Source organism: Prionailurus bengalensis, chromosome C1 (genome assembly GCF_016509475.1).
Source record: "Prionailurus bengalensis isolate Pbe53 chromosome C1, Fcat_Pben_1.1_paternal_pri, whole genome shotgun sequence".
Lineage (NCBI taxonomy): Eukaryota > Metazoa > Chordata > Mammalia > Carnivora > Felidae > Prionailurus > Prionailurus bengalensis.
The window spans coordinates 102,751,496-102,776,963 of NC_057345.1; the positions used below are offsets into that span (position 1 = coordinate 102,751,496).

The 25,468-nt window shown below is 51.0% G+C and overlaps 1 protein-coding gene across 1 annotated transcript in view; it reads left to right on the top strand.

Moving 5' to 3' along the window:
• The first annotated feature begins 1,840 nt into the window (after positions 1 to 1,840).
• The window catches only part of PHGDH (phosphoglycerate dehydrogenase), a 32,397-nt gene continuing 8,769 nt past the window's right edge, over positions 1,841 to 25,468 (top strand). The window contains exons 1-7 of the mRNA XM_043575975.1: positions 1,841 to 2,136; positions 9,256 to 9,407; positions 11,130 to 11,195; positions 16,597 to 16,651; positions 16,750 to 16,848; positions 24,552 to 24,684; positions 25,183 to 25,331. Of these exons, the coding sequence (XP_043431910.1) occupies positions 1,999 to 2,136; positions 9,256 to 9,407; positions 11,130 to 11,195; positions 16,597 to 16,651; positions 16,750 to 16,848; positions 24,552 to 24,684; positions 25,183 to 25,331 (792 nt within the window). The 5' untranslated portion in view covers positions 1,841 to 1,998. The remainder of the gene's footprint in view (positions 2,137 to 9,255; positions 9,408 to 11,129; positions 11,196 to 16,596; positions 16,652 to 16,749; positions 16,849 to 24,551; positions 24,685 to 25,182; positions 25,332 to 25,468) is intronic.

Sequence of the window (25,468 nt, forward strand, 5' to 3'; positions counted from 1 at the left end):
GGGCTCACCACACGCCAGGAAGCAGGGAGGGCACATTATTTGTGGGCTTCATCTCCAAAAGAGACAGATAAACAGAGGCTGGCCTGGGCCGGCAGTAGGACCTTTCCCCTAAACTCACTAAGCAGACTGTGACTCTTCTCAAGGGGCTTGGGGGCTCAGGGAGGGGACGGAGTGGGGGGTCTGGAGAGAATTGCAGAACTATTTTCCTAGAAGGCCAAAGTTCCTGGGGCGCCTGGGTGGCTCAGTCGGTTGGGTGTCTAACTTCGGCTCAGGTCATGATCTCACGGTCCACGAGCTTGAGCCCGGCTTCTGGCTCTGTGCTGACAGCTCAGAGCCTGGAGCCTCCTTAGGATTCTGTGTCTCCCTCTCTCTCTGACCGTCCCCCGTTCATGCTCTGTCTCTCTCTGTTTCAAAAATAAATAAACATTAGAAAATAAAAAATTCAAAAAATTAAAAAAAAAAAGAAGGCCAGAGTTCCTGCTTTATGGATGGAAGCAATAACATGGGGTCGGAGGAGACTGGTCACTTATCGTAAAAGAAAAATCCTCAATTTGCAGTCGATGTTGGAGGGTGGATGTTGGATGGTGAAGGGTGGGAGTGGGGTGGGTGCAGAGGGATATTATCTACATTCTCGGTGTCAGGGCTCCGCTCAGCTAAGGTAATGGTATCACACGGCAGAAAATCACTCCGCACCCCTGCCCTGCTTTGGAGAGCAGTTCAAACTCCTCCTCAGGGCAAAGACCCTCCTGAGCAACCCTGACCCCTCCTTAGTTTGGCCTCCTGCACCCCTAGGCACACACCCTGGGCCTTTGTAAATGTCACTTCTTTTCTACCTGGTTATTTCCTATTCAACCCTCAAGATTAAGCAATGGACTAGTTGCAGCTTGAAGGCAGATAATGTCTTAGTTATTTCCTTATCCTCAGGCCTGGCAGAATAGTTGACTTCAGAGAGCAGTAGTGTCAGCTGAAAGGCAACCTTGCTGGAAAGCCTTCCCGGTGCCCCTAGGCTGTGCTGGATGGTTTTCAGGACCAGGGCACACAACAGCTGATGTCTGGACAGGTTAACAGAACTGAATTCTAATTCACCTGGGAGCATGCCTGATGCTGCTGTTGATTCTAGATGGCCTTAAATGATCCAAAACGGATTTTCCCAATATTTCTGTAAAGAGGGGCATGGAATAGTATATTTGTTGTGGGGTTTAAACATAAAGGAGTTAAGAGATGGAAAGTGCCTCCTTGGTCAGCATAGAAGTTAGACCAGACTGACATCTCACATTCTTTTTGTCTTTTTCATAATCAGAGAAGAAGTGGGGGAAGAGGAAAATGGGGAGCTCTAACAAAAATTCTGCCTGCTCTAAATGCATCTCGTCCTTGTTCTCTTTCATACTCGTAATTCTCATTACATCATCCATCTGTAATTAAGCACTGCTTTGTGAGGTCTCAGAAAGTTTCCTATTGCTTCTTACTTTTTAGCTTTCCGTGTCTGCCTTTGGTACCCTCGGTGTTAGCCCACCACAGGATGTCTTTGCCCCTTCAACATCCAGCGCGGTGCCTTGCACATTTCAATGAATTCTTGTTAAGGAATTATTGAATATGTTCTGAGACAGAAAGAAGTGAACATGAAACATTTCTCTCACGGTGAGAACAAATATTTCTGTTTCAGATACGAATCAGCTAGTCAGCGCAAATTGTGCTTCTATATGCTCACCAGGTGTAGGGAAGGGCTTTGGCTGAGATTGAGAAATTCACCGCGGAGAGCATAATAAAGGGGGCGGGGAACTAAAGGCTCAGAGCCTCGAGGAGGAGGCGGAGTCACTTAGAGTTTGAGTATTTTTGTCCAATCAGAAGGAGGCCGTATAAGCAGAAGGGGGAGATAAAAGGGGCGCGGGAGCTCGTGAATCCTGCCCAGTTACACCAGCCCGCCAGCAGGAACCACAGCTCCTAGACTTAGGTGCTCCTGCCCCGCGCGAGCGGCCGATTCCGAGGCAGACTCCAGCAATGGCCTTTGCAAATCTGCGGAAAGTGCTCATCAGTGACAGCCTGGACCCTTGCTGCCGGAAGATCCTGCAAGATGGAGGGCTGCAGGTGGTGGAGAAACAGAACCTGAGCAAAGAGGAGCTGATAGCCGAGCTGCAGGTAAGGCGAGCGGGAGAAAGACGGGGGCTCGGTGGCATCCTCTGCCGAGACGGGCCGGGGCCAGCGTGCCCCACCCCCCACTCCCCGTCCCCGGTACCAGTCAGTCCTGGGGCCTCCTGAGATTGGAAACTGGGGGAGGGAGGAGAAGGAGAAGAAACAGCCGCGAGCTGCAGGATGCAAACTTTGCGTTCAGTTTGCAACCGCGTGTTTCGCGCTGGCTCGTTTCCCGCCGGCATTGCAAAGTGCAGGCTGCCCGGACTGGTCCTGCAGGCTGCCCGAAGGATGCCAGCGCGGCTCCCCTGAGCCTTCGCGCGCTGTGGCCCTGGCAGCCCTGCGCCGCCCCCTACCCGGGCGCCGGGGCACTGGGGGAAGGGGCGCCAAAGTAGCTTCGCCGCGGGGAGCCCAGGGACCGGCGATCCTTCCCGGGCCAGGTCTTGGCTCGCCCGGCAAGTACAGCCTTCCTTGGGGGGTGGCCGGGGCGTTGGCGGAGTCCCAGCCAGTCTCGTGGCCGCCGGAGAGGCTGCAGGGAAGGAGAGGCTGCAGGGAAGGCGGCCCGGCTGGGGCAGCAAACGCCGTACCCGCCTTTCGTCTGATGCAAGACTGCCGCGAGTTTTCCCCGCCCCTCGGCCTCCAGAAAGCTCTCGGAGGGAAGGGGGGCGGGCGGGGGGCGCCAGAGGTCCCCGGGCCGCCCCCGCAGCTGCCGCCACGGCGCCCGGGCTCCAGGCTTTAAAGCCCATGCCCGCCTGCCTTATGGATGGCCTTATCGCTGGTCACGAATGACCAGCCTGGGTTCGAATCCGATCCCAAAAGCCCCCAGGACATTTCTGTTTCTTAGCAAATCTTTCTCAGACATGTATCAGTTTGCCGTGCTGCACAGTTAGCGCAATCTGCTTCAAGTCTTCCTCTGCCTTGGTCCGGTGAGGTTTGGTGACCTCGTGCAACCTTAGGGCACTTACTTTGTGAGCTCTTCACTAGTTCCGCGCCTCCCCCCCCTCCCCCCCCCCCCCCCCCCCCCCGTCCGCGCCCCACTGTATTCTCTCCCGCCCCCCAACTCCCACAGCCCCGCAGTGCCGCCTCCTACCAACCTCGCTCAACCCCGGCGCACATCCACCCCCTCCATTTTCTCCTCGGAGGGCCCCTTGAAGCAAACCACAGAGGTGGCAGCAGTTGCTTTCGCTGTGCCGGAACCACATGTCCTGGAAGCTGCCTGTGCTCCCTGTCTGCCCTCGTATCTGCGTGTCCCTCCCCGTCCGCCCCGGCCCTGCACCGCCACGGTGGTGTATCTGGGTATCCAGACCCCGTCCTGTTCTTAGAGAAGTGTCTGCCTGGTCCCTGCCTTCAAGAGGTGTGTGGACTAGTTAGGGAGCCTGGCCATCACTCCTGAGAGTATTGGCCAGATGACACAGTACTTGAGTGCCAAGTGAGACCACCCGGCAACCTAGCTTCTGCCTGTTCTGCTGCTGCAAAAGTGGAGACAAGGGGGCTGATCCGTCTGAATGGGGGTGGGGGACAGGGGCTCAGGACCTGATCCAAGGTAGGGCCGGATGGGAGGCAGGCACCTCAGCTTGTTGCCTTCTCTTTTGTATGGGTGCTGTCAGTGGCCTTGACTCGGCAGTGGCCAGAAGGTAGTGCTGTGGCCTCTAGACCAGCTTCTGACCCTCCCCTCCGCCAGAACACCAGGTTGGGAAGAGTGGCCTCCCCTGGGGCTTTGCAGCTTTCCTGTGGAAATTAGAAATCCTAATTTCTAGGATTTCCAGGGAGGGACAGGGTGCGGGATACAGGCAGAACTGAGCAGAATCCAGGCCTCACCAGTACTGGAGGGGTTCCATGAAGTTGAGAAGTTGGCTGGGTGGGTTGCTGGAGTCTGGAGCTACAACTTGGAAGGACATCTTAAAGGCACTGACAGATCCTGGCAAGAGAGGAGGGGTGTTGTGTCAGCTACTGGCTGGCATCTGTCTTGCTGGGCTGTTGGAGCCCCCCAAGCCTTCGTGACTGTCTTTGTAAAACATTCACTTCAGAACATCAATTAGTCGACCTAGGCAGCCCCCTGGAGGGGCCTCGTATCCACAGTGTCTTTTTTACTCTGGGTGGAGAGGGATCTGTGTTAGTGCCTCCTGCCCTCTCCCATTTAAATCTTCTTAACGCGGAGGGAAGCTGGAGCGCATTGCCGGCCCAGGCCTGGCCTCTGTACCCACTCCTCGCTGTTCAGGGTGGGCACAGTTTGCTCTCACTGGCTCCGTGGTGAGAAAGTACAATGACCCCTGAGAATGGTGCTTTTCAGACTCAAAGCAGATCCCCGCACGCTGTGGGTAGCGGGTAGCGGGTAGCTGGTTTTGTGGGTCATGATTAGCATTTTAAAAAAACAAAGTAGCAGGGAGCAGGGCAGATAGGCTGAGTATTATGTCATGAAATTTGTTTCAGTGATGTGGGCACTTGTGCCTATGTGGTTAGTGAGCATAAAATCACAACTTAAATAGATGTTTCTTACTGTAAGTCTTAGTCAAAACAGTTTGGAAAACACTGTCTTGGAATAATAAACTTAGGGATACATAGATTTTTCTTCTGCTGTATTGAATAGCAGTGCTGGTCAGAAACCACTAAACCACATGCTAGTAGTAATGCATTTAACTTACTGAGCACATTTACATCTTTATCTCAGAATTTTAAGAAAGATAAGGGGAAAAACTTCCATGCAAGATTCCATCCTTTGAAAGGCTCCGTTAAAATAGCAAGTTCCCAGCCTTTGCACAGGGATGTAATTTGCAACAGTTAAGGTAGCCATGTACTTAATCAGGATGGCACACATTGTGCTAAACAGCATCTCCCTGCATTCTCTGTAGCTGGGGAACATGACCTGGAGAGTTCCGCTTCCCTCGAGATTTAAGTCAGAGGCACCAGCAATGCTAGCTAGCATCACCCTCAAGGCCAAGCCTGTCCTCTTTGGGAAAGGAAGCAAGTTTGAACTTGAGAAACATGAACAGCTTTCCACTGCTGAGTTAGCATGGTTTTGTCCGGAACAGCTATAAATCCAGCAGAACACTGGCTGTTTTCCAGCTCTAAGGCAGCTGCAGAGAGCATTAGACGGCAGACAGAGTGGGTGCAGCATCGAGAGGTGCCAAAATGGACTGCAGGACACCGGAGAAGAAAGTTGTAGTCACAGCAAACTGCACGGAGGACGTGGGCGGATTGACATGGGGCTGCGGTTTGCCTAAGTAGAGGAGCCGGCAGCTTGGACCCAGGTCTTGGAGGGTTGACCTGTGACCCGAGGAGGGGATGGTACCTAGAAGTGCAAGTGTTTTGAGGGGTCACCAGGAAGCTCTCAAGAAATATGTGCTGATTGGGGCGCCTAGGTAGTGCAGTTGGTTAACCATCTGACTCTGGCTCAGGTCATGATCTCCTCATGGCTTGTGGGTTCGAGCCCTGCATTGAGCTCTGTGCTGACAGCCCATAGCCTGGAGCCTGCTTCTGATTCTGTATCTCCCTCTCTGTCTGCCGTCCCCCGCTCATGCTCTCTCTCTCTCTCTCTCTCTCTCAAAAATAAATAAACATTAAAAAAAAGAAAGATTTGTAAGAAGCCTTTATTATTTTTGGTGTTGAGTCTTTGTTCTGCTATACGTGGTGCAAAGAGTTTTTCCGCACGTTAACGCATCACTTTCCTTTAACTTTGTTTAGGGGATTTTTTCCATAAGAAATTTACATTTAAAAGATGGTAGAGCCTGAGCCTCTTGATCTTGATCTCTGGGGTCCTGGGGTTTAGAGCTTACTTTGAAAAAAAAAAAAAAAAAAGGAAGGATGAAAGAAAGGAAGAAATTTACATTTGAAAAGTTATCAGATTTGTCAGTGTTTTCTTTTATGGTTTCTGGGATTTGGGCCTTGCTTATGAAGTTTCCCCATCCTGAGATCATAAAAATATCCCCTTACATTTTCTTCTAATGCTTATCCGCTTTTCTTTCTTTCTTTCTTTCTTTCTTTCTTTCTTTCTTTCTTTATTATTTTTTTAATGTTTACTTATTTTTGAGTGAGGAGTGGGGAGGGACAGAGAGAGAGGGAGACACAGAATCCAAAGCAGTCTCCAGGCTCTGAACCGTCAGCACAGAGCCCGATGCCAGGCTGGGACTCCTGAACCGTGAGATCATGACTTCAGCTAGAGTCGAACTCTTAACCAACTGAGCCACCTAGGCGCCCCCTAGAGCTTATCTTTAAAAAAATTCTTTAATTCTTCTGGATTTTTAAAAATCTATAGTGAGATAGAAATTTATTTATTTTTTCTAAATTTTCCTCATACCATTTATCACATAGCTCTTCCTATCCCCATCAGTTTGAATACTACCTTTATCATTTTCTGAATTCCCAGACAGACACAGATCTGTTTGTCTATTCCAGGCACACATGGCTCTGTTTGCCAGGTACCCATTTGGTTCTGTTGAGCAATTTGTCAGTTTCTGAACATTTTCGTCCTGGTTCTCTCCTAACTTATCCTTTCTTTCTTTTTTTTTTTTTTAATTTTTTTTTAAAGTTTATTAGTTTATTTTCGAGAGAGAGAGGAAAGAGAGAATCCCAAGCAGGCTCCATACTGTCAGCACAGAGCCCAATCGTGACTCAAACTCACAGACTGTGAGATCATGACCTGAGCGGAAACCAAAGGTCGGATGCTTAACCAACTGAGCCACCCAGGCACCCCTTGACTTATTCTTATGTTCACAGAACTCTTGAATGCTGTTGTATAGGTCTTCTGCCTCCTTATCACAGACAGGAGAAGGAATTTCCAGTGGTGGATTTTAAAAAAAAATTTTTTTTTAATGTTTATTTATTTTTGAGAGAGACAAAAGTGTGAGCTGGAGAGATGCAGAGAGGGAGACACAGAATCTGGATGAAGCAGGCTCCAGGTTCTGAGCTGCCAGCACAGAGCTCTATGTGGGGCTCGAACTCACGGACCGCGAGATCATGACCTGAGCTGAATTCGGACGTTCAACCGACTGAGCCACACAAGCACCCCTACAGTGGTGCATTTTTGATCATGTGACATGTTTGAATTATTTAGGGAAGGAAGGTGGTGGTGGGGAGAATGGTGAGGGTAGGTTTCCATGGCCTCTCAAATCACTGAATTCATTTATTCAATGGAGTATTCTAGCTATCAAAATAATAAGGTATTTTAAAAAGTAAGTTATCAGCTATTAAAATAACCTGCTTTAGAGATGTAACATATAGATGAAGAGACCAAATTGCAGGTCAGGCCGAGAACACCTGACTGTAAAACAGATGATACAAAAATAGGAGGAAGAAGTGATGCTAAATCCAGGGTTGTTGGCAAAGGTTTCATGGAAGAGAAGTTCGCTGTACCTGGAAAAGTTGGTAGTCGGTGGCCAGGCATGGGGATCCTTTGCTTTGGAGCCAAGAGCAGTGGACTTGAATGTGGGACAGTCAGCAGTGTCTCCATGTGCCCAGGCATTGGCTCATGTCCAACGAGGCTGCTTTATAGGGAGGAATTTCAAGCACCCTCGAGATTCTCCCTGGCGTTGGCCAGTGTTGGCAGTGAGCCCAGATGGGGTGGTTCCTGTTCGGTTCCTCTAACTTTTCCGTGTGCGTGTGCCTTGTACGTTCCGAGGTCACAGCATACATGCGTAATGGGTGAGTTTTGGCATGTCTGTCACTGTGAGCTCCTTGAGGGGTGGGACTGTGACTTACTCCTCTTGTGTTGACGGAGTCTAGCATAATGCCGGCTACATACCTACCAGGCACCCCATAGGTGGAAGGAGGGCATGAAAAGGGCAGGAAGAGGGGACACGGGCATCCTGAATTTTGTCAGGCTTCTGTTTCTCATCTGTGAAATGCAGCTGGACCAGAGGCTGGTCACGTGTTCCTTGGAGTCTCACATTTTGAGGTTCTGTTTCAGAACTGTGGACGTGAAAGGGCTCTCTGTGGTCAGGCACAGCCCCCCACCAGGGAGCATGCATGAGGCATAAGCATAAGCATAAGCATAAGCATAAGCATCTCCCGAGGAAAAATTTTACAACTTTTGCTGAGCAGTCATTCCAGTGCTTAGAAGACCCCCGTGCGGAGCCCGGGGAGCCGGATACAGTGGCCTTTCTCTGTCCTCCCAGTGTGTGTGGTGGGCAGGGAAGGGAGAAGGTTCTCATGGCTTCCAGGTGAGAGCTCTGCCGGGGGAAATGGCGGAGCGGCTTACATCAGTGGGGTCAGATCAGACATGGGGCGTCTGCTCCGTCCCTCTTACTTTACAGGTGAAGACCAGGGGTGGGGGAGGTGACTTAGCACCGTGACCCGCCTTAACTTTGGCAGACCTGGAACTGGAACCCCAGCCTCCTGATCCCCAGCTTCCTGCTTTTGCAACAGCACTTGCCTCCTCAGCAGCCCCGGATAGCCAGTTTGGGGCAGAGCGGGCCCCTGTGCACCTGGCCCATTTCCTGGGGACTCTCACTGAGTGTTTGGGCAACAGTATCCTTATTCAGAGAACATATCACAGGATTCTGGAAGAGCCCAAGAAAGCTTGTCTTGAGGTCTAACTTAGCACAAGTAAAGCGGCTTCAATGCATCCAGAAAGTATGCATATTTTTTAGTCTAAAACGGCCTGTGTTTCTCAACAGCTATAGACTGGTTGAACTGTTCTCCCTTCGTCCTCTTACTTTGGTCTCTATTTTAGGAACTGTCTTTCTTTCAACAGTTTGTCTTTTCCTCACTTTTTAGTCGCTCAGCCAGCCAGCACTTACTGAGTGCCTCGCATGTGCCAGTCATAGGGGCTTACAAAGTAGAACTTGGTCCCACCTCTCCATTCAGCAGCAGTGTCTGACGGAAGAGGTCATGTCTGTTGAGCGGGGCAGGGTCCGATGAAGAGGTCATGTCCGTTGAGTGGGGCCAGAGAGCCTGCCAGGTGCGATACCTATCCTAGCTCATTTTCTCATGCACTGGAGGAGGCCAGATCTCAAATTCTGAGCTCTTAGGGGAGGGAGCCGGGACTTGACTCCAGGCCTGACTAACGGCGGACCCTTCCTTACTCTGAATATATCCAAAGTCAGCTGGCAGGCAAGAACTCCCACTTTGGGCAAAGAGGTGCTAGGAGGTCTGGAAGACCGACTGTGGACCCAGATGTTTCTTCTGTCTCAGGATTGTGAAGGCCTCATCGTCCGCTCAGCCACCAAGGTGACTGCTGATGTCATCAACGCAGCAGAGAGGCTCCAGGTGGTGGGCAGGGCCGGCACGGGTGTGGACAACGTCGACCTGGAGGCTGCCACCAGGAAGGGCGTTCTGGTCATGAAGTAAGTCGAGGAGCCCGGGAGGGCATGTGGAGGCTCACCACAAGCGGGGAGGGGAAAACTTCAAGAAGGCCAGGGCAGAGTAGGAGGCTTTCAGGAGGATGGCTGGTCCAGGCTGAGCCCAGACAGGTGGTCCGTGCTCACAGCATAGTGGTGCCCCAGGTGTTTGACCAGGAGGCTCTCTTTGTAATCGCAAATCACTTCCCAAGCCCACCCCACAGATGTTTGAGCAGCAGCCTGGTTCAGGAAACGGAAGAATGTTAGTGCATCTGTCTGCGTTCCCTACTCCAGCGTTGCCCCTTCCCCTCCACTGCGTCTGGGGTCAGGTTTTCCTGGGCTCTGCTTGGCCGAGCACAGCCTTTGCTTGTTGAGTGACTATATTCTTTCCCTTCCTCACCTCCCCTCACCCTTCTGCAGGCAGGAGCTCAGCTGCCCTTTCACACTCCAGGGCCAAGAGGGAAAGGGTCCCAATAGAGCTGTTTTTGCAGAAACTCAGAGCAGAGGTCACGACTGCGTGCCAGGGCTAGGCCACACTTCCCTCTGGCTCCCGTCTGGCACTTAGACGGTGTAGCAATGTTATTCTAGCCCACTTCTTTGTTCTCCAGCCTCTTCCCTTCCCTTGGGACGCTGTGTCCTCAAAATCTTGCCCTCCCTTCCCTCCGATTCCTCCTATAGTGGAGGGGTTAATTGGTCATAGCCCATCCTATGTTATTGCCCTGGACACAGAGGCAGTGCCCCCAGTCCTGCCCCTCCTCTAACATCCCAGTCTAGCCTTTTCGCTAGGTGGAAAGACAGGCTCTGAGAATCCTTTTATCTTGACCTTTTTTTTTTTTTTTTTTGGTAGGATCTCTTAATTTTTTTCCTCCTTGTAACTTTCATTTCCAGAGATGGAAAGATCCAATAAAGGAAAAAGGAGGCTAAACATGTGTGTTACACTTGATCTTAGCCAGAAGGCCAAGAAGCAGTGAATATGTGTTTTAATAAACTATTCCAAAAACAAAAAACAAACAAAAAAAAAACCTCACAAAAAAAACAAAGAGACTTTGAGAAAAGAAAAATACCTGTGTGAGTTTCAGCTCTATTCTCCTGTCTGTGAAATGGGCAGAGTCAGCATTGCTGTGTGTGTGAAGGTGTGAGGAAGCTTTCTCACTTCAGAACTTGTTGAGAGATAGGAGGAGAAGTCAGTCAGGTGGAGGTAAAAATACTAGCTTTGTGATTGATAGAAGCCAGGCTGGGCAACTTGATGAAGGTGTGTGGCCAGTGGGCTGACCTGAATCTGATGGACTTGCTCACCCATCTCGGGCGCAGCCCCGGTTAAGACAGATGACACAGAACAGCGGGAATCTGGGCTTCCTGTAGGCAAGTAGTTCCTGAAAGGAGAGCAAAGAAAAGGACTGAGCCACATCTATATCTCCCCATCGAGTGAGACACTTCTCTGCCTGCGGAGAAGCGAGTTTGAGTCAAGAGGCCAGCTGTGTTTCTCTAATGGACGTCCCTCTGCATGAAAACATAGAGTCAGGGCAAGGGGGTTGTCCTCTAGCCTTGGGATTAGGGGAGGGGTCCATTGGAGAACCCAGGGGGGAGGCATGGGGCTGGAGGTTGTAAGAGTGGGTGAGGTGACAGAGCGGGAGAGCCAGCACACCACACTCAAGGCTTTCCGTCGGGACAGGAGTGGAGATATGGGGTCTGGACTTACTGAAGTCCCCTCTCTCCTTTGCTCTTCAGCACCCCCAATGGGAACAGCCTCAGTGCTGCGGAGCTCACCTGCGGGATGATCATGTGCCTGGCCAGGTAAGTCCCTGACTCCTGAGCGGAGCCAGTCTCTCTGGTGTGTCAGTTGTTATGACCTCCCCAAACAAAGTGACCCGGAAACGCTTGGCGACACGCAGACTGCTAAAAATGCGTCAAGGCCATTAGTCCTTTACGGAACGCTCCTTCGTCGTTTCCTGCTGTCTACACCACCCTCTGGCTTTTCGAACTCTAAGCCTCAAAAATAAGGTTTCTGCTCCCTGGAATATCCTTCCCGATTATCTTTTTTTTTTCCCCAAGTCATTGCATTACTTTATTTTTATCACACTCATTATTAAAAATTCAACTAGGGGCGCTTGGGTGGCTCAGTCAGGTAAGCCTCCAACTTTGGCTCAGGTCATGATCTCACGGTTTGGGGGTTCGAGCCCCGCATCGGGCTCTGTGCTGACAGCTCAGAGGCTGGAGCCTGCTTCAGATTCTGTGTCTCCCTCTCTCTCTGCCCCGCCCCCACTCACACACACTCTCTCTCTCTCTTTCAAAAATAAATAAACATTAAAAAAAAAATTTTTTTTAATTTAACTTCACATAGATGTAAAATAGAAGAAATGCTCAACATTTTTATTTACTTGGGAACATTTTTGAGTGAACTAATGCCAAAATGTAACAGCCTCCACGCCTCAGGGACTTCTCATACACCACAGGTTCCCAAACTTTGTTGCACGTTGATATCATCTGAGATGATAATACTAATGCCTGGCTTGCACTCCCAAAATTCTGATTTAATTGGCATGGGTGAGACTTGGCATAGGGATTTTTTAAATAAACTTTTTTTTTTTAAGTTTATTTGTCTATTTTGAGAGAGAGAGAGGTGTAGGGGCAGAGAGAGGGAGAGAGAATCCCAAGCAAGCTCCATGCTGTCATGACCTGAAACTTGATCCCATGACCCGTGTGATCATGACCTCAACCGAAATCAAGAGTCAGAACGCTTAACCGACTGAACCACCCAGGTGCCCCAATAAAGTTTATATTTTCAGAGTTTTAGATACACAGAAAAGTTGTAAAGATAGTAGAGTTCCCATATACTTCATACTCAGCCTCCCCTATTATTAATATCTTACATTAGTATGGTGGATTAGTCATAACCAATTTGCCAATATTGAAATATTGATACACCTTTTTTAATGATAAGGCTGAGATTTAAATTTCTTTTAAATATTTTTTAAATGTTTTTATTTATTTTTGAGAGAGAGAGAGCATGAGCAGGGGAGGGGCAGAGAGAGAGGGAGACACAGAATCTGAAGCAAGCTCCAGGCTCTGAGCTGTCAGCACAGAGCCCGACACGGGGCTCAAACTCACAGACTGTGAGATCATGACCTGAGCCAAAGTCGGACGCTTAACTGACTGAGCCACCCAGGCGCCTCTAAAAATTTTTTTCATGTTTAGTTATTTTTGAGAGAGAGCACAGGGGAGAGGCAGAGAGAGAGAGACACAGAATCTGAAACACACTCCAGGCTCCGAGCTGTCAGTACAGGGCCTGACACGGGGCTCGAACTCTTAAACCCCGAGATCATGATCTGAGGCAGAGTCAAACGCTTAACTGACTGAGCCACCCAGGTGCCTCTGATACACAATTTTTAACTAGTCTTCTCCATCATCTTTCTCTGGATAACTCTTGTTCTCAAGATGAAGCAGGAGTGTTAATTCATCTAGGAAGCTCTCTCTGGATCTCCCAGCTAGGCTGTGTCCCTCACTGATTCCCCTGGCCTTCAGGACTTCACTCTGTCACTGTCCCTACAGCTCTTTATTGTAACAGAATGGAGCAAAGCCGCTCTGGGATCCCTGTACCTACCTGTGGATTCTTAACACAAGAGAACTCAAATGGTCACATGTCTTGCTCTTCCAGCAGGAATTCTGGGAGTGCAGGCCTCTTCAGTAGAGGGGACGGCCTAGGAACTCACAGATATGGTGCGCATAATGTGTTCAGTAGTAAAATGATGTTATTGAGCACTGCTGTTGAATAGGCATTTCTGTGGTCAGTGGGGAGGGCAAGAAGCCAGTAGACAGGTCAGAAAGTTCACTGGGTCCCTTCTCACACCCTTAGATCCTTAAACCAGGGGGACCTAGGCAGACAGGGCTCTTTACTCCTCTACTCGGGCCTGAGGCTTCTAGGGCTGAGAAATTAACTCTCTCTCCCTCTCAAACCTGTTCTCCCTCCTGGGACAGGGTCTGGAGGAGTGACCTTTGTTCTAACTCTTCCCCTACCGGAGCGCTTAGGTATTCACTGATACTCATGGCCAGTGAAGAGGAAAGACTGGAGAAAAGAGTCTGGATGGGGTCCCTGAGCTGGCCGTCTACAGCTTCCAGAACCTTGGGGCTGGATGTATTTCCCCCTGGACAACTGTAGTAGCCCGATGTCCTGGTTTCCCTCGTGCAGTTAAATTCAGCGGTGTTTTTGTTTTTTGAGTGAGGGACTTCTCTATCAGCTTTCTATCTAATTAATCCTCTTACTCTTCTCTGGAGGTAGAAAGAAAGGCTTGGGAGCCAGGAATAATTTTTCTCCTGTTCCAGGACCCAACTAAAGTAGAAGGATTTCAAGGAAGTGAAATTTCCAACCTCTCATCCAACAACCTCACTCATCAAAGATACGTCAAAACTAAGAAATGAGCACCCTGTGGGACGCCTGGGTGGCTCAGTCAGTTGAGCGTCCAACTTCGGCTCAGGTGGTGATCTCCCATTTTGTGAGTTTGAGCCTGGTATTGGGCTCACTGCTGTCAGCACAGAGCCTGCTTCGGATCTTCTGTCCCCCTTTCTCTCTGCCTTTCTGAAAGGAAGAAAAAAGGGAAGGGAAGGGAAGGGAAGGGAAGGGAAGGGGGAAAGAAAGAAAAGAAAAGAAGAAAGAAAGAAAGAAAGGGAAAGAAAGAAAGGAAAGGAAAGAAAGAAAGAAAGAAAGAAAGAAAGAAAGAAAGAAAAGGAAGTAAGGAAGGAAAGAAAGAAAGGAATGAAAGAAAAAGAAATGAAAGGAAGGAAAGAAAGAAAGGAAAGAGAAAGAAAGGGAAGGAAGGAAAGAAAGAAGGAAAGAAAGAAAAGGAAAGAAAGGAAGGAAGGGAAGAAAGGAAGGAAGGAAGGAAGGAAGGAAGGAAGGAAGGAAGGAAGGAAGATGGCTAGTCTCTCATACCTTCTTGTGTGTCTGGTCAGACTGCTTTTCCAGCAGGGTAGCGACAGCACAGTGGGAGCTGTGGATGTGAGGTTGAGAGCGTTGGGCAGTGTGGGTGGAGAGAGGGCCTGAATGGGCCTCACAGTGGGGGACTTTGAACAGATGGCAGGAGTTCCTGAGGTGCAGGAGAACAGTGACACAGAAAGAAAGAGAGGGGAATGCAACCTCTCCCCCGCTTTACCTTCTCCTTTTGTGAGTCAGGAGGCTACCATTTGGTTCTCGGGAGACCCCTCGCCCCCATCACGGTCCTCCCCAGACTGGTCCTGTGAGGACCCCGAAGTGTTAAAGCCTGAGGAGGACTCGTGGGCGCCTGGCGGGGCTTGGGAGTGTCTTGTGCCCCACGGTGCCACATGCATCTGTCTTGGATGGTACTGTGGGCTCAGGAGGACAGAGAGGAGGAAATAGCAGGGCTCGGGAGTAGCAGTGAGCCAGACCTGAGAGGAGGCCATGGGCTCTGTCTCACTAGGTTAGAGCATGTTATCAGGCTAGCTTTGCTGAGAAGCAAGCACTTCCTCAAGGAAAGTCATTGTCCTTGGGACATTCCTGAAATGAGGACCCACTACTGAGGCTTGATGGGTCTGATGGGAGCTTCTCCCCATGAAGCGTGTTACTTGAGCTTTGTGAGCTTACCCGTGACGTCACGGGGGCACAGATGCCCCCCTCAACCGGCCCTCAGATGGAAGTGTGTCGGCCATGTGTAGACCACGAAGTGTATTTTTTATAAGAATTCAGTGAGATGGAGATACATGAACAGCATGTTGGAATCTCTCTGTTTACACACTCGTGCTTGTGTGCGTGCGCACATGCACACACACACACACCGCCCTGAGTTTTGTGACTGGCGGGAAAGACTGCATTTAAATACTTTGGAGTTTAACTGTGAGGGCGATGTCCTCCTTGGCTTTGAGTCAATTCAGCTACTTCCAATGGGTGATGCCTGCTCAGGGTGTTTAGTCCCCGCCTTGTCTCTCTCCACGCAGATGTTATGAGCATTACAGGTGCTAAGATGTGTCTAAGCATTTTTTTAAATTTATTTTTTTATTTTGAGAGAGAGAGAGAGAGAGAGAGCACTCTTGCATGGCGGCGGTGGCAGCGGCGGGGGAGGGGGGTGAGGGACAGAAAGAGAAGGAGAGAGAGAATCCCAAGCAGGCTCCGTGCTGTTAGCTTGGAGCCCGATGTAGGGCTTGAACCCACAAATCGTGAGATCATGACCTGAGCCAAAACCAAGAGTCAGATGCTTAACCAACTGAGCCACCCAGGTGCCCCTTGTCTATGCATTTCTTATGGAGTGTCTAAAATAGAGAAGGTACTCCTTAAACATTTTTTTAATTTTTATTTATTTTTGAGAGAGAGACAGAGTGTGAGTGGGGAAGGGGCAGAGAGAGAGGGAGACACAGAATCCGAAGCAAGGCTCCAGGCACTGGGTTGTCCTCATAGAGCCTGACGTTGGGCTCGAACTCATGAACTGTGAGATCATGACCTGAGCCGAAGTTGGATGTTTAACTGACTGAGCCACCCAGCACCCCACTCCTTAAACATTTTAAACATTGTTTCCTGTCTCCCTTTTTCACTTCCAGAGAAGCCCGGATGACATAATCTTACCCTCTCACCTCTGACTCTGCCCTAACTTCCTTTGTCCCCTCCAGAAAACAGGTGGAGACTCAGACCTTTGTTGTAACCAATAGGAGGAAATAGGCTGGGTGTTGGGGTAGGAGTTGGTATGCACCGTGGCACCCACCCGTCCTAGGGTAGCCTGAGACTGCTGCGGCTTAAGAAACTGTAAGGAAGAATTAAATAACCAGCTGTCTGTTGATACAGTAGAAGATGCAGGTGGCAGCCTTTGATGGAAAAACAAAATGAAAATCCTTGAACTTCCTTAATGAACCTGATGTCTTCAGAGTCGCTCAATACCCCATTCGTTATCCCTGGGAACCCTGGAGGATTGGCTTTGACTTCTTACATGCCTAGAGTCACTTGGTGGTTGAGGTGGAATCAGAACCTTGACCCGGAGTCCTGGCTGGAGACAGAAATCCCAGGGCTCCCCTGTCAGGCCTCGCTGGGCGGTTTCCCTCTGCTCTACTCCCTTGACCTCCCTCGGTGTCTCTGTACCTGAGCTCCAGACCCAGACTGAGCCCGGCCCCCAGGGGAATGACTGTCAGAGGCGGCCGGTCAGACCTCAAGCCCTGCCTCCCGCGTGGGCCCCGGCTGAGCCTGTGTCTGTCCTTGCAGGCAGATTCCCCAGGCCACGGCTTCCATGAAGGACGGCAAATGGGAACGGAAGAAGGTGAGCAGCCGGTCTTGCCCCGCCCCGTCTGGCTCGGTGCCTGGGGTCCACTCTGCCGCTCACTTTGGCTTCCTTGCCTTTTGCTTGTTTGCTTGCAGTTCATGGGAACAGAGCTAAATGGAAAGATCCTGGGAATTCTTGGCCTGGGCAGGATCGGAAGAGAGGTGGCCACCCGAATGCAGTCCTTTGGGATGAAGGTAAGAGGCTGGCGAACCCCTTGGACGTGGGGCTCTCTGTAGCAGTTTCGGGAAAGGCAGCCTTGCTCGAGAGAAGGTAAAGGTTTTTTTCCTAGGAGGCTCTGACCCTCTGGTAGAGCCCCTGACTAAGTAGGCAGTGTAGCCGGGGAGGGGAGGAACGTTGGCCTGCCATTCTGGATACCTGACCTCAAAATCTGGGAATAACTTGGTGCAGGCCACTCAGCTCTAAGGGGAGTAATTGCCCTGAGTCCCCGTGGAGCAGAGGGGTCTAGTGTCCTGCCCTTTTCCTCCCCTGCCACGAGGGCTCGTTGTTTTGCCGTGTCTGTTCCCTGGGATAATTTAGAAAAACAGGAGCAAATTTGGAGCCTTCTAGCAAAGCAGCTGTCCATCCACTGGCTGGCTCCACTCCCTAGTGCAGAAGAGGCAGCAACGTGCTTCCGTGTATGCCGTGATACGATGTTCAAGCCTGCGGTGGCTGAGGCACGACATATTTCTCAGAACTCTTCCCTGACCCCCGTCTCCCTCCAGGACCTGCTTTATCCCACTCTGGGAACTCAGTGGTTCTGGCTGAGCGAGGGGCTGTCATTAAGAGCAGTGCCACCCCCTGAGGCCGGTCCGGGAGGCCTCGAAAAGGGGGAGGCCGCTGAGCCACACATAGGAGAGCACCTGCAGGGGCCAGGGACCAGGCAGCTCGGAGTGCTAGCTGACGTCTCCTTATTCACCGGGGCTGTCAGGGGGGATCGTGTGTTCGAACTGCAGCCAGGAAGACTTTTGTTAAATATAAAGGAAAACAGTTTTGACAAGCAGATCATTTCTAGAAAAACTTTCATAGACCTGCTATGGCATTATCCCTTTCTCCCCTTCTTCCTCCCTTTCTTGTGTCCTTCCCCCCGCCTCCCCACTTCACAGAGTTAGAAGGAACCTTATAGATTAACCCTTACTTTTATACTGGTGTCTGGAGTTTGTATGTATTTGCTAAGACCTCCCGCAAACGGAAGGTAGACAAGAACCCAGGTGGGCGCCGGATCATACCGCATTGAACATCTTCCTCTCCATCCTGCCCCTCTTCCCCACCACATTTATTTATGCCAGCCAGACATCTTCCCTAAGCCGCGGCACGTTTTTCGAGATCCCTGGCCCAGCAGGATCCACTGGTCATGAGAACAAACCAAAGCCATCCCTTTGGTGCAGGGGCAGCGAGGTGCCATGCGCTGAAAGGTGTGCTTTCTCCTCCTCTCTTTTGTGAGGGATTAACGTAAGGGCTCTGCTCTAAAAGCAGGGGTCAGGGCTTCACGTAGGTGCTTCACTTGGGGGTTCTTCTGTCTGGATGTCTCTGGAGGGTCACTGTTGGCTGTCTTGCTTTGGGACATGATCCTTGGAAACCCCTGAAACATCCCTTGGAATGGTCATTCCCCCCACCCCTCCACCCTTGCCAGCAGCCCTGGTCATTTCGGAGTGGCCCAGGTGGCCTTTGTTTATACTCTTTGCTCACTTTGACGGAGCTTCCTAACATATTTCCGAGCCCAGGTGAGTTTTGCCGCAGGGCAGACAGATTACTGACCCGCTTGGTCCAGATCTGCTAGGTTGATGTGAGCGGCTGCAAAGGGCAACATTTTCCAAAGGGTGAGGAGGGAGGATCGTTGAACAAATTGTGAAAGGGATGGGTTTATCGGCATCCAGGCAGGAAACAATGATCAGTGTTTACTAGACGCAAATTGTTTTCCATTGGCCTTGTTCTGCCTTTGGAAACCAGCAGTAAACTGATGGATGGTAGGAATCCCCAGATGTCTTGTACCTGGGGAGTTTAAGATTTTATTTTAGTTAGATAATAGGTGAATGCCTTCTCACAAAAACTGACTTTTAGATCCTTATCTCCTTGGGTACCACTCCAATCCTGGTCTCACAGGTAACATCACTTTAGCGTGTGTCACCTTGGACTTTTTTCTGTGCGTTTACACGGAATGCATACAGTTCTTTGCCTACAGAGGGATTCTGTGCCCTTTGAGAATAGACTGTTATACATGCTGCCAACATAAAAATGTATGTCTTGTAATAAATACATTTACCATATTTTTAAACTATTGCGTGGAATTCTGTTGTGTAGACAAATAGCCTTTTATTTAGCCACTTCCTCAAGGATAGACATTTAGATGGTTTGGAAATGTGGATGTCAGTAAGATGTTGGTGAGGTCTTTCATGATACCCTTGGGATTAAGATGGAAAACGTGAGCTTGGTGCTAAGGCTTTAGTAACTGGTTGAGCATAGCCCTGTCTCCATCTGGAGGGAGATGGTCCAGGATGGTGAAGGGCTCTCTGCTTTCTCCACCTTTTTCATCAATGGCCTGGATGACAGGAAGCAGGGAGAGGTGGTTAATTCTCAAGGGTGTGGAATGAGATCCTAAAAAACATAAGAAGGCTAGAATGCTAGTTGGGCATCCTAACAGGAAGTCTAGCTAGAATACCTATCAGTGCCCTACACATGGTCCCCCAAAGCAACTGAACATATATTAGATGTAGAGGTGTTGTTAAAAAGCTTTTGTAGGGGGGGAGACCTTTGGTTGACAGAAATACAGTGTACAGTTAAAAGTGGCATGGCTGATAGGAAGGTCATGTGATGTTTGGCAGCATTAAAAGAAGCATGGCTTCCAGAACAAGGAAGGTGACATTTCTCATGCTCTGTACCAGTCAGACTCTGAAGTATTGTGAACCCAAGCTCTGAGAGACTGAAAGTTCTGGAGATGGAAGGTGATGGTGTGAGGTTCCTGTCTATACTTCCTAAGTAAGGGTTGAAGGCACTCGGGTCACTGAGCCCCATCGTGACTTGGGAGGCATCCTGGGAGGCTGCCCAATAGCTAACGGGCAGTCTGTAGAAGAATATTGCTCTCTAAGCAGTGGATCCACGGAGGACCAAGAGGTACAAGCCCGAGGGAACAGAGCTACAGCCAGAGCTGGCCCCAGATGGAAGGGAGAGAGCCAAGTCTCCCACTACTGCAGATACACCTGTGAGACTGTTTGAGTACTTGGCCGGCATGTGTGGACGAAGTGTATGCATTGGCAGATGTAGAAGCAGACGGCCTTTAAAACTCTGGTATCTCCAGGCACCCTTTACCCATGGGCTACAAGTTTCTTTATCTGTGGAGTGGTCCTTAGCAGGGAGTTCACTGTGCGGTCGTTGGAAATAGAATAAAACTATTAAGGGCTATGGTTTGTTACAGTAACTTGGGCGAACACTGTGATTGAAGACAGAGTGGACCGGGAGGCGGAGGAGACTCCGAGGAGTCCTGGTTGGGCGGCTCAGGCAACGAGGCTGAGCATGTGCAGATTATCTTTATCACCCCCTCCCCTCGGGTCTTACCCCAGGCTTTAATCTGTCACCCAGGCTGTTAATCACTAATGAGGCTGTTAATGGATGACTAACATCCAGCCCCTTCCACAGTATCATGATTTAAGAGTTGACCCCTTCATGTCACAGGAGGGTTGGCAGAGACCCTTTTGTGCTCAGATGTGGGGGCTGCCCCCCTTTCTTTCCTGTCCTTTCTTTGTCACTATCTGGTCACTCAGGGAAGGGGGGATATGCTGGACCTTAGCTCTGCTAGGGGGCTTCCCAGAAGCACCTGGTTGAGTGTGTGCTGGGGGAGAGCCCTTCTATGCTGTCGTTCCCAACGAGCACAGGCCTGGAAGGAACCTTCCCAGGCCCGCTGAGAGCAGCTGCTGACTGGCTCTGGGCCTCATGGCACAGATGTGTGTTTCGGTATAATTCTGGCAGCCGGTAGCCTGCTGGTGGTCTGGGTCATCTGAGTCAGGCTCCATGGCGTTCTTTCGGCCTGAAGATTTTTCCCAACCTCGTGCCGAATCACAGGTTGTACGCTTCGGAGACATTCACGCTGGCGTGTCCCCTAGAATGTGTGATCAGACCCAAGCCCGCCAGGAGCTGAGCCTTGCACTCTCTTACCAAGGTTTTTCCCTGAGGAGCAGACAAGCATCTCTTGACAGTTACTGTGCGGCCAGTGTCGTGATGAATCTGAAGTTGGCCCAGAGGGGTGGACGTTGAACCCAAGGCGCCAGCTCTCACTGATTTCTTTCAGACCCAGCTAATATTTACTGAGGTCTGCCTGGTCAGATACTGTGCTCACGGTGACCCCTCGGGGTCAATATTATCATCCCAGTTTTACAGATAAGGAAACTGAGGCCCAGGAAGGCTGTGTGATAATGTTCCAGATAATAGGACTAGTAAATGGTGGAGTCCAGCTGAAACTCCAGGTTTCCTGACTTCCAGTCTGGTGCCCTTTGTCGTGCACCAGCACGGTCTTCGGCCCCGATCTGCACTGGCTGCATGGTGCATGATCCATGCCGTGTCTCTGTGCTCCTCCTTTCTCAGGACAAAGCCTCCCGAGGCAGGCAGCTCCTATCTCAGTCTGGTAACTGCAGTTCCTGCTGCCCTAGAGTACTGATTTCAAGTTCTTCCCAGAGCCTGAAGTTCCAGAAAGGTGCCTTAGGGACACAGGGAGGGGGACCCTCGGGAGACAGTAGGTGGTGGGGCTCTGGGCCTTCACCTCTGCAGCCTTGGTCAGTTTTTATATTGGGTTTCTGGTAAGATTTCATTGTCCAAAGGGGAGAGAGTTCTAATCCTAAGGCAAAAGAATTGGATGTGGGGTAGAAAGGGGGTATGATGGGGAGGCGCCTTTCCTTTAAAGGCCCCCTTGCTCTCTGGCATCCACTGCTAAGCCAGAGGGCCCAGAGTAGGCGTAGGCAGCCTCTCCTGCCTTCTGTGTCACCAACGGGGAGGTGGCTCTGCATGAAAAGCTAGGCTTCCGCTGCTGCCCAGCAACAGGAGGCTGGTGAGGCCGGGGTTCAGGCGTGGAGCCCCTCTGCGGGTGTCCCTAAGGCTCCTCTAGGAATAGTCATTGGATGGTATGTACCTGGAATTGTTCCAACTTCTGTCCATCAGGACATCTGACCCTTTCCAGGACCCGTCAGGACCCTACTCAGACATTGGTCTCCTGGGCCCAGTGTCACTCTTCCTACTCCCCCCTCCTCCCCTAATGGTCTCCTGATGTGAGAACCCCAACTGCTGGCTGAGTTCATTCAGCTCCTGTCTGCCCTGAGGATCTCGAGTGAAAAATGCAAACGGGTTTTCTCAGCCGAATTCTTCCCTGCAGTTGTCTACAGCTGAACAAGAGAAAGAAAGCTGAGTCAGGGCCCGTTGACCACTGTGGAAGATGCCCATCTCCTCCTTCCCCATCTCCCCCTTTAGCTATAGGCCCCTCCCGTGGGGACGCTGAGCCAGGCTCGGCCCGCGGGACCCTTCCTCCCAGCATCCCCCCGCTGCTTCTTGGCTCCTGAGAGCCCAGAAGCCCTAGCGTCGCGTGAACTTGCCTCCATGAGGCTTGGCTTTGTGACCTCTGCTGGTGTTCCCGACCTGTCCCCACTCACATGAACAAAGTACATCTGGATTAGACATGAACAGGGCCATTGTTCCGGACAGCCTCTGAGCCGGCAGACAAAGAGGACTTGTAAGGACATGGGCAGAGATCCTCTCTCCTCCCCCGGACACCTCATTGTCCCCACGAAACGAATAGGTTCTATCTGAAGGGAATGACCATTTGGGCTGGGGTGGTCATGACCTTATGACCTACAGCCTCTCCCCCCAAACCTCCACCTTGGCTTTCCTGGTTCCACGAGGCTGATGAAAAACGTGATCTGAAATCTGTACCTTATTCATAACCAACCATTTTCAGTTCCTTCTCTGGAAGGGCTGAATTTTATATAGAAAGCTTCTTTGCTGTGATTTTCTAAGATAACTTTTATGTTTCCCCCAAAGAATTGGTGATCAGTGGGGGAAACAGTACAAAGCACAGGAAAACATACAGGAGCAAAAAATTCCACCACACAGAGGTGACCACCGTTAAAGTGTTCGAGTATTATGCGTTCTGTTCTGTTTGTTTTTGTTTAATCCTGGGCCATCTCTGAACATTGTAGGGTTCACCTGTAATGCTTCCGGGTTAAGGGAACTTTTTTTTTCAAGGAATATTGAATTATTGAATGTTGGAGCAGGGGAGGACTTTGAAATCATCCACCTAATTCCTCTACTTAGGACTGAGGACCCAGGTCCAGGCCTCCTGGTTCAGTGTCCGCCCCTTGGCTTCTGCCGGTGTGCCCAGGTCAATTGGCTGTCCTGCCTTCTTGAGGACATTGATGCCTTTGAGGCTTTTATGGCTGCTACACCTCTTTCCCCCAGTCAATGCTGCTGATGTGGACCAAGCTGAAGGAGAGAGTTCGGGGTCGACCTCCTGGGTAGACCCGACAGAAAGTGGATTAAGTCTTTGCTGTTGAAAGAGGTGTGATGCTTCATGGCTGGTTGCGGGTTCTTCCCAGCTTCTTGTGCTGGCTTGGTAACCTTCAGAGCGTTGCCCTGGCTGAGACCTGTGCGACTGGCACCCAACACTGGTTCTGATGCAGGAGAGAAGTGTCTATTTCCTCCACCCCTGTCTTCTCAGCCTCCCTACCTGATGTAGAAGGATGGGCACTGCGGGCACAGGCCCCAAAATCCAAACACTGGTTCTTGTCCCCACGCCACCATTTGCCCCCTGTGTGACCATGACTAAATCATTTCACCTCGCTGCCTTACTTTCCTCATCTGTAAAATGGGGGAAATCATCGTGCCTAATCCATTGGATATGAGTTGGAAGCCCTGACATAGTAAATGCGAAAGGAGTGTTTGCCATTATGAGCGATGACTACTCCTCCTTTCTTCTTTCTTCTGAGCTTTGTCTTCTCCACCTGTCCTTCCCTCACCGGTATCTGATGGCCTTTGGTAAATACCATGAGGCTGATGGAGTCTGTACCCCCGGAGTTTCCTGCCTGCCCCCTGTCTCCCAGGAGTCAGCCTCCCTTCCTTCTCAGCAGCCTCGGAGAGGTCACTCCGCCTGGGGAATCCCCTCCTCCCCTGTCAGCCCAGAACGTTCTTCTGGGTCCCTCCCCATCCACGGTTCCTTTATGTCTCCCTTTCCCCCCTCTTGACGTCCTTGTTCCGCACCCCCATCAAACCTGTCTTGTTGAAAGGATCCGTCTCTCATCCTTTAGACCTCTGTGTGATTAGTCACCAAGTCGTGCCTTCCAAGACAAGATGCATTTTAAGAAACTTCAAGAAGGAACCAAACTTTCCTCGCTGATGTGTCTACACCACTCCCCAGTGTCCATTCTTGGTCTCCTTGATCACACTGCCCCCACCCCCTGCTTCCTCACTCTGCTGAAGTTGTCAGTGCCCCTGCCTGCGCTCTGACCCCGTGGGTCCTGGGCCACGGCCAGCCTGTCCTCTCTTGCTGGTTGTACCCCACGAGTGCGTCACTGCTCCCCAAGTGGTCGTCCTGCCTCTCCGGGGCTCCCTGCTTGCCATGAGTTTCTGAGCTCCACCTTCCCCCCACACCCCCCCGCCCCACGCTGCTTTTGCATCTGTTGATGGTTAAGGGCCTGGGCCTCCCTTTGCACTCGGGGCCTGCTCCTCCTAATGTGTGAGCCCCACTTTCTCCAGCTCTAAAATAGAATAGTGCCAGCCTTTACTGTATTAGTGTGAGAGGTAAACCGGCATTTGGAAAGGTTTAGCAATAGTGGCTCACTAAATGGCCACCGTTATTAATAATACCAATACTAAAATTAATAGTGACATCAGCTCCTCTCTCTGTCTCTCTCTCGCTTCTGACCAGACTATAGGGTACGACCCCATCATTTCGCCGGAAGTCTCGGCCTCCTTTGGTGTTGAGCAGCTGCCCCTGGAGGAGATCTGGCCTCTCTGTGATTTTATCACTGTGCACACACCTCTCCTGCCCTCCACCACGGGTACGTGTGTCCCTGCTGATGGGTTGGCCTCAGAAGCCACAGACCGGATCAGGGTGGGCCCTCTGTCTGGCCTTTCTGCAGACGCTGGTGACCAGGTCCCTCCAGTGTGGCGTACGGTGATGCTTTGTTAGCCGGCCCTGCATCACACGGAGCAGGGGTGAGCTAGCTGAAAATGCACCGTATGAACTGGGTCAACATGTCCGACCAGTGATCTCACAGTGTTTTCCTGGGGCCACTGATGGCCTTTCTGGTTCTGGGGACTGCTCAATGCACACATACCTCAGGCAGTACTCGGATGTTTCTAAACTGAGTTAGGCCTAAGTCTGGAACAGAGACTTTTGCCCCAGAGCGTCCGAGAAGGGAGAGGTGAGACCAGAGAGGCTGTCGCCCTGCTGGAAGGAGGCCAGCGGGGAAGGAGCTGGTGGGCAAGGGGGGGCCTGGTACTGGTGCCCGGATGCCAAGCACCGGCGCTGCAGTAAATCTCCTCCCTCCTCGCAGGCTTGCTGAATGACAGCACCTTTGCCCAGTGCAAGAAGGGGGTGCGTGTGGTGAACTGCGCTCGGGGAGGGATCGTGGACGAGGGCGCCCTGCTCCGGGCCCTGCAGTCGGGTCAGTGTGCTGGTGCTGCACTGGACGTGTTTACGGAGGTGAGTGCCTGGCAGAGGACAGGAGCGGTGAGCAGAGGGGCCCCGGGCAGAGAGCCTGGCAGGCACAGAGGCCTTTGGCTTAGGGTCTCTAGCACCTGTGGTAAACGGGACAAATCGTGTTGCCACAGATCATGCCC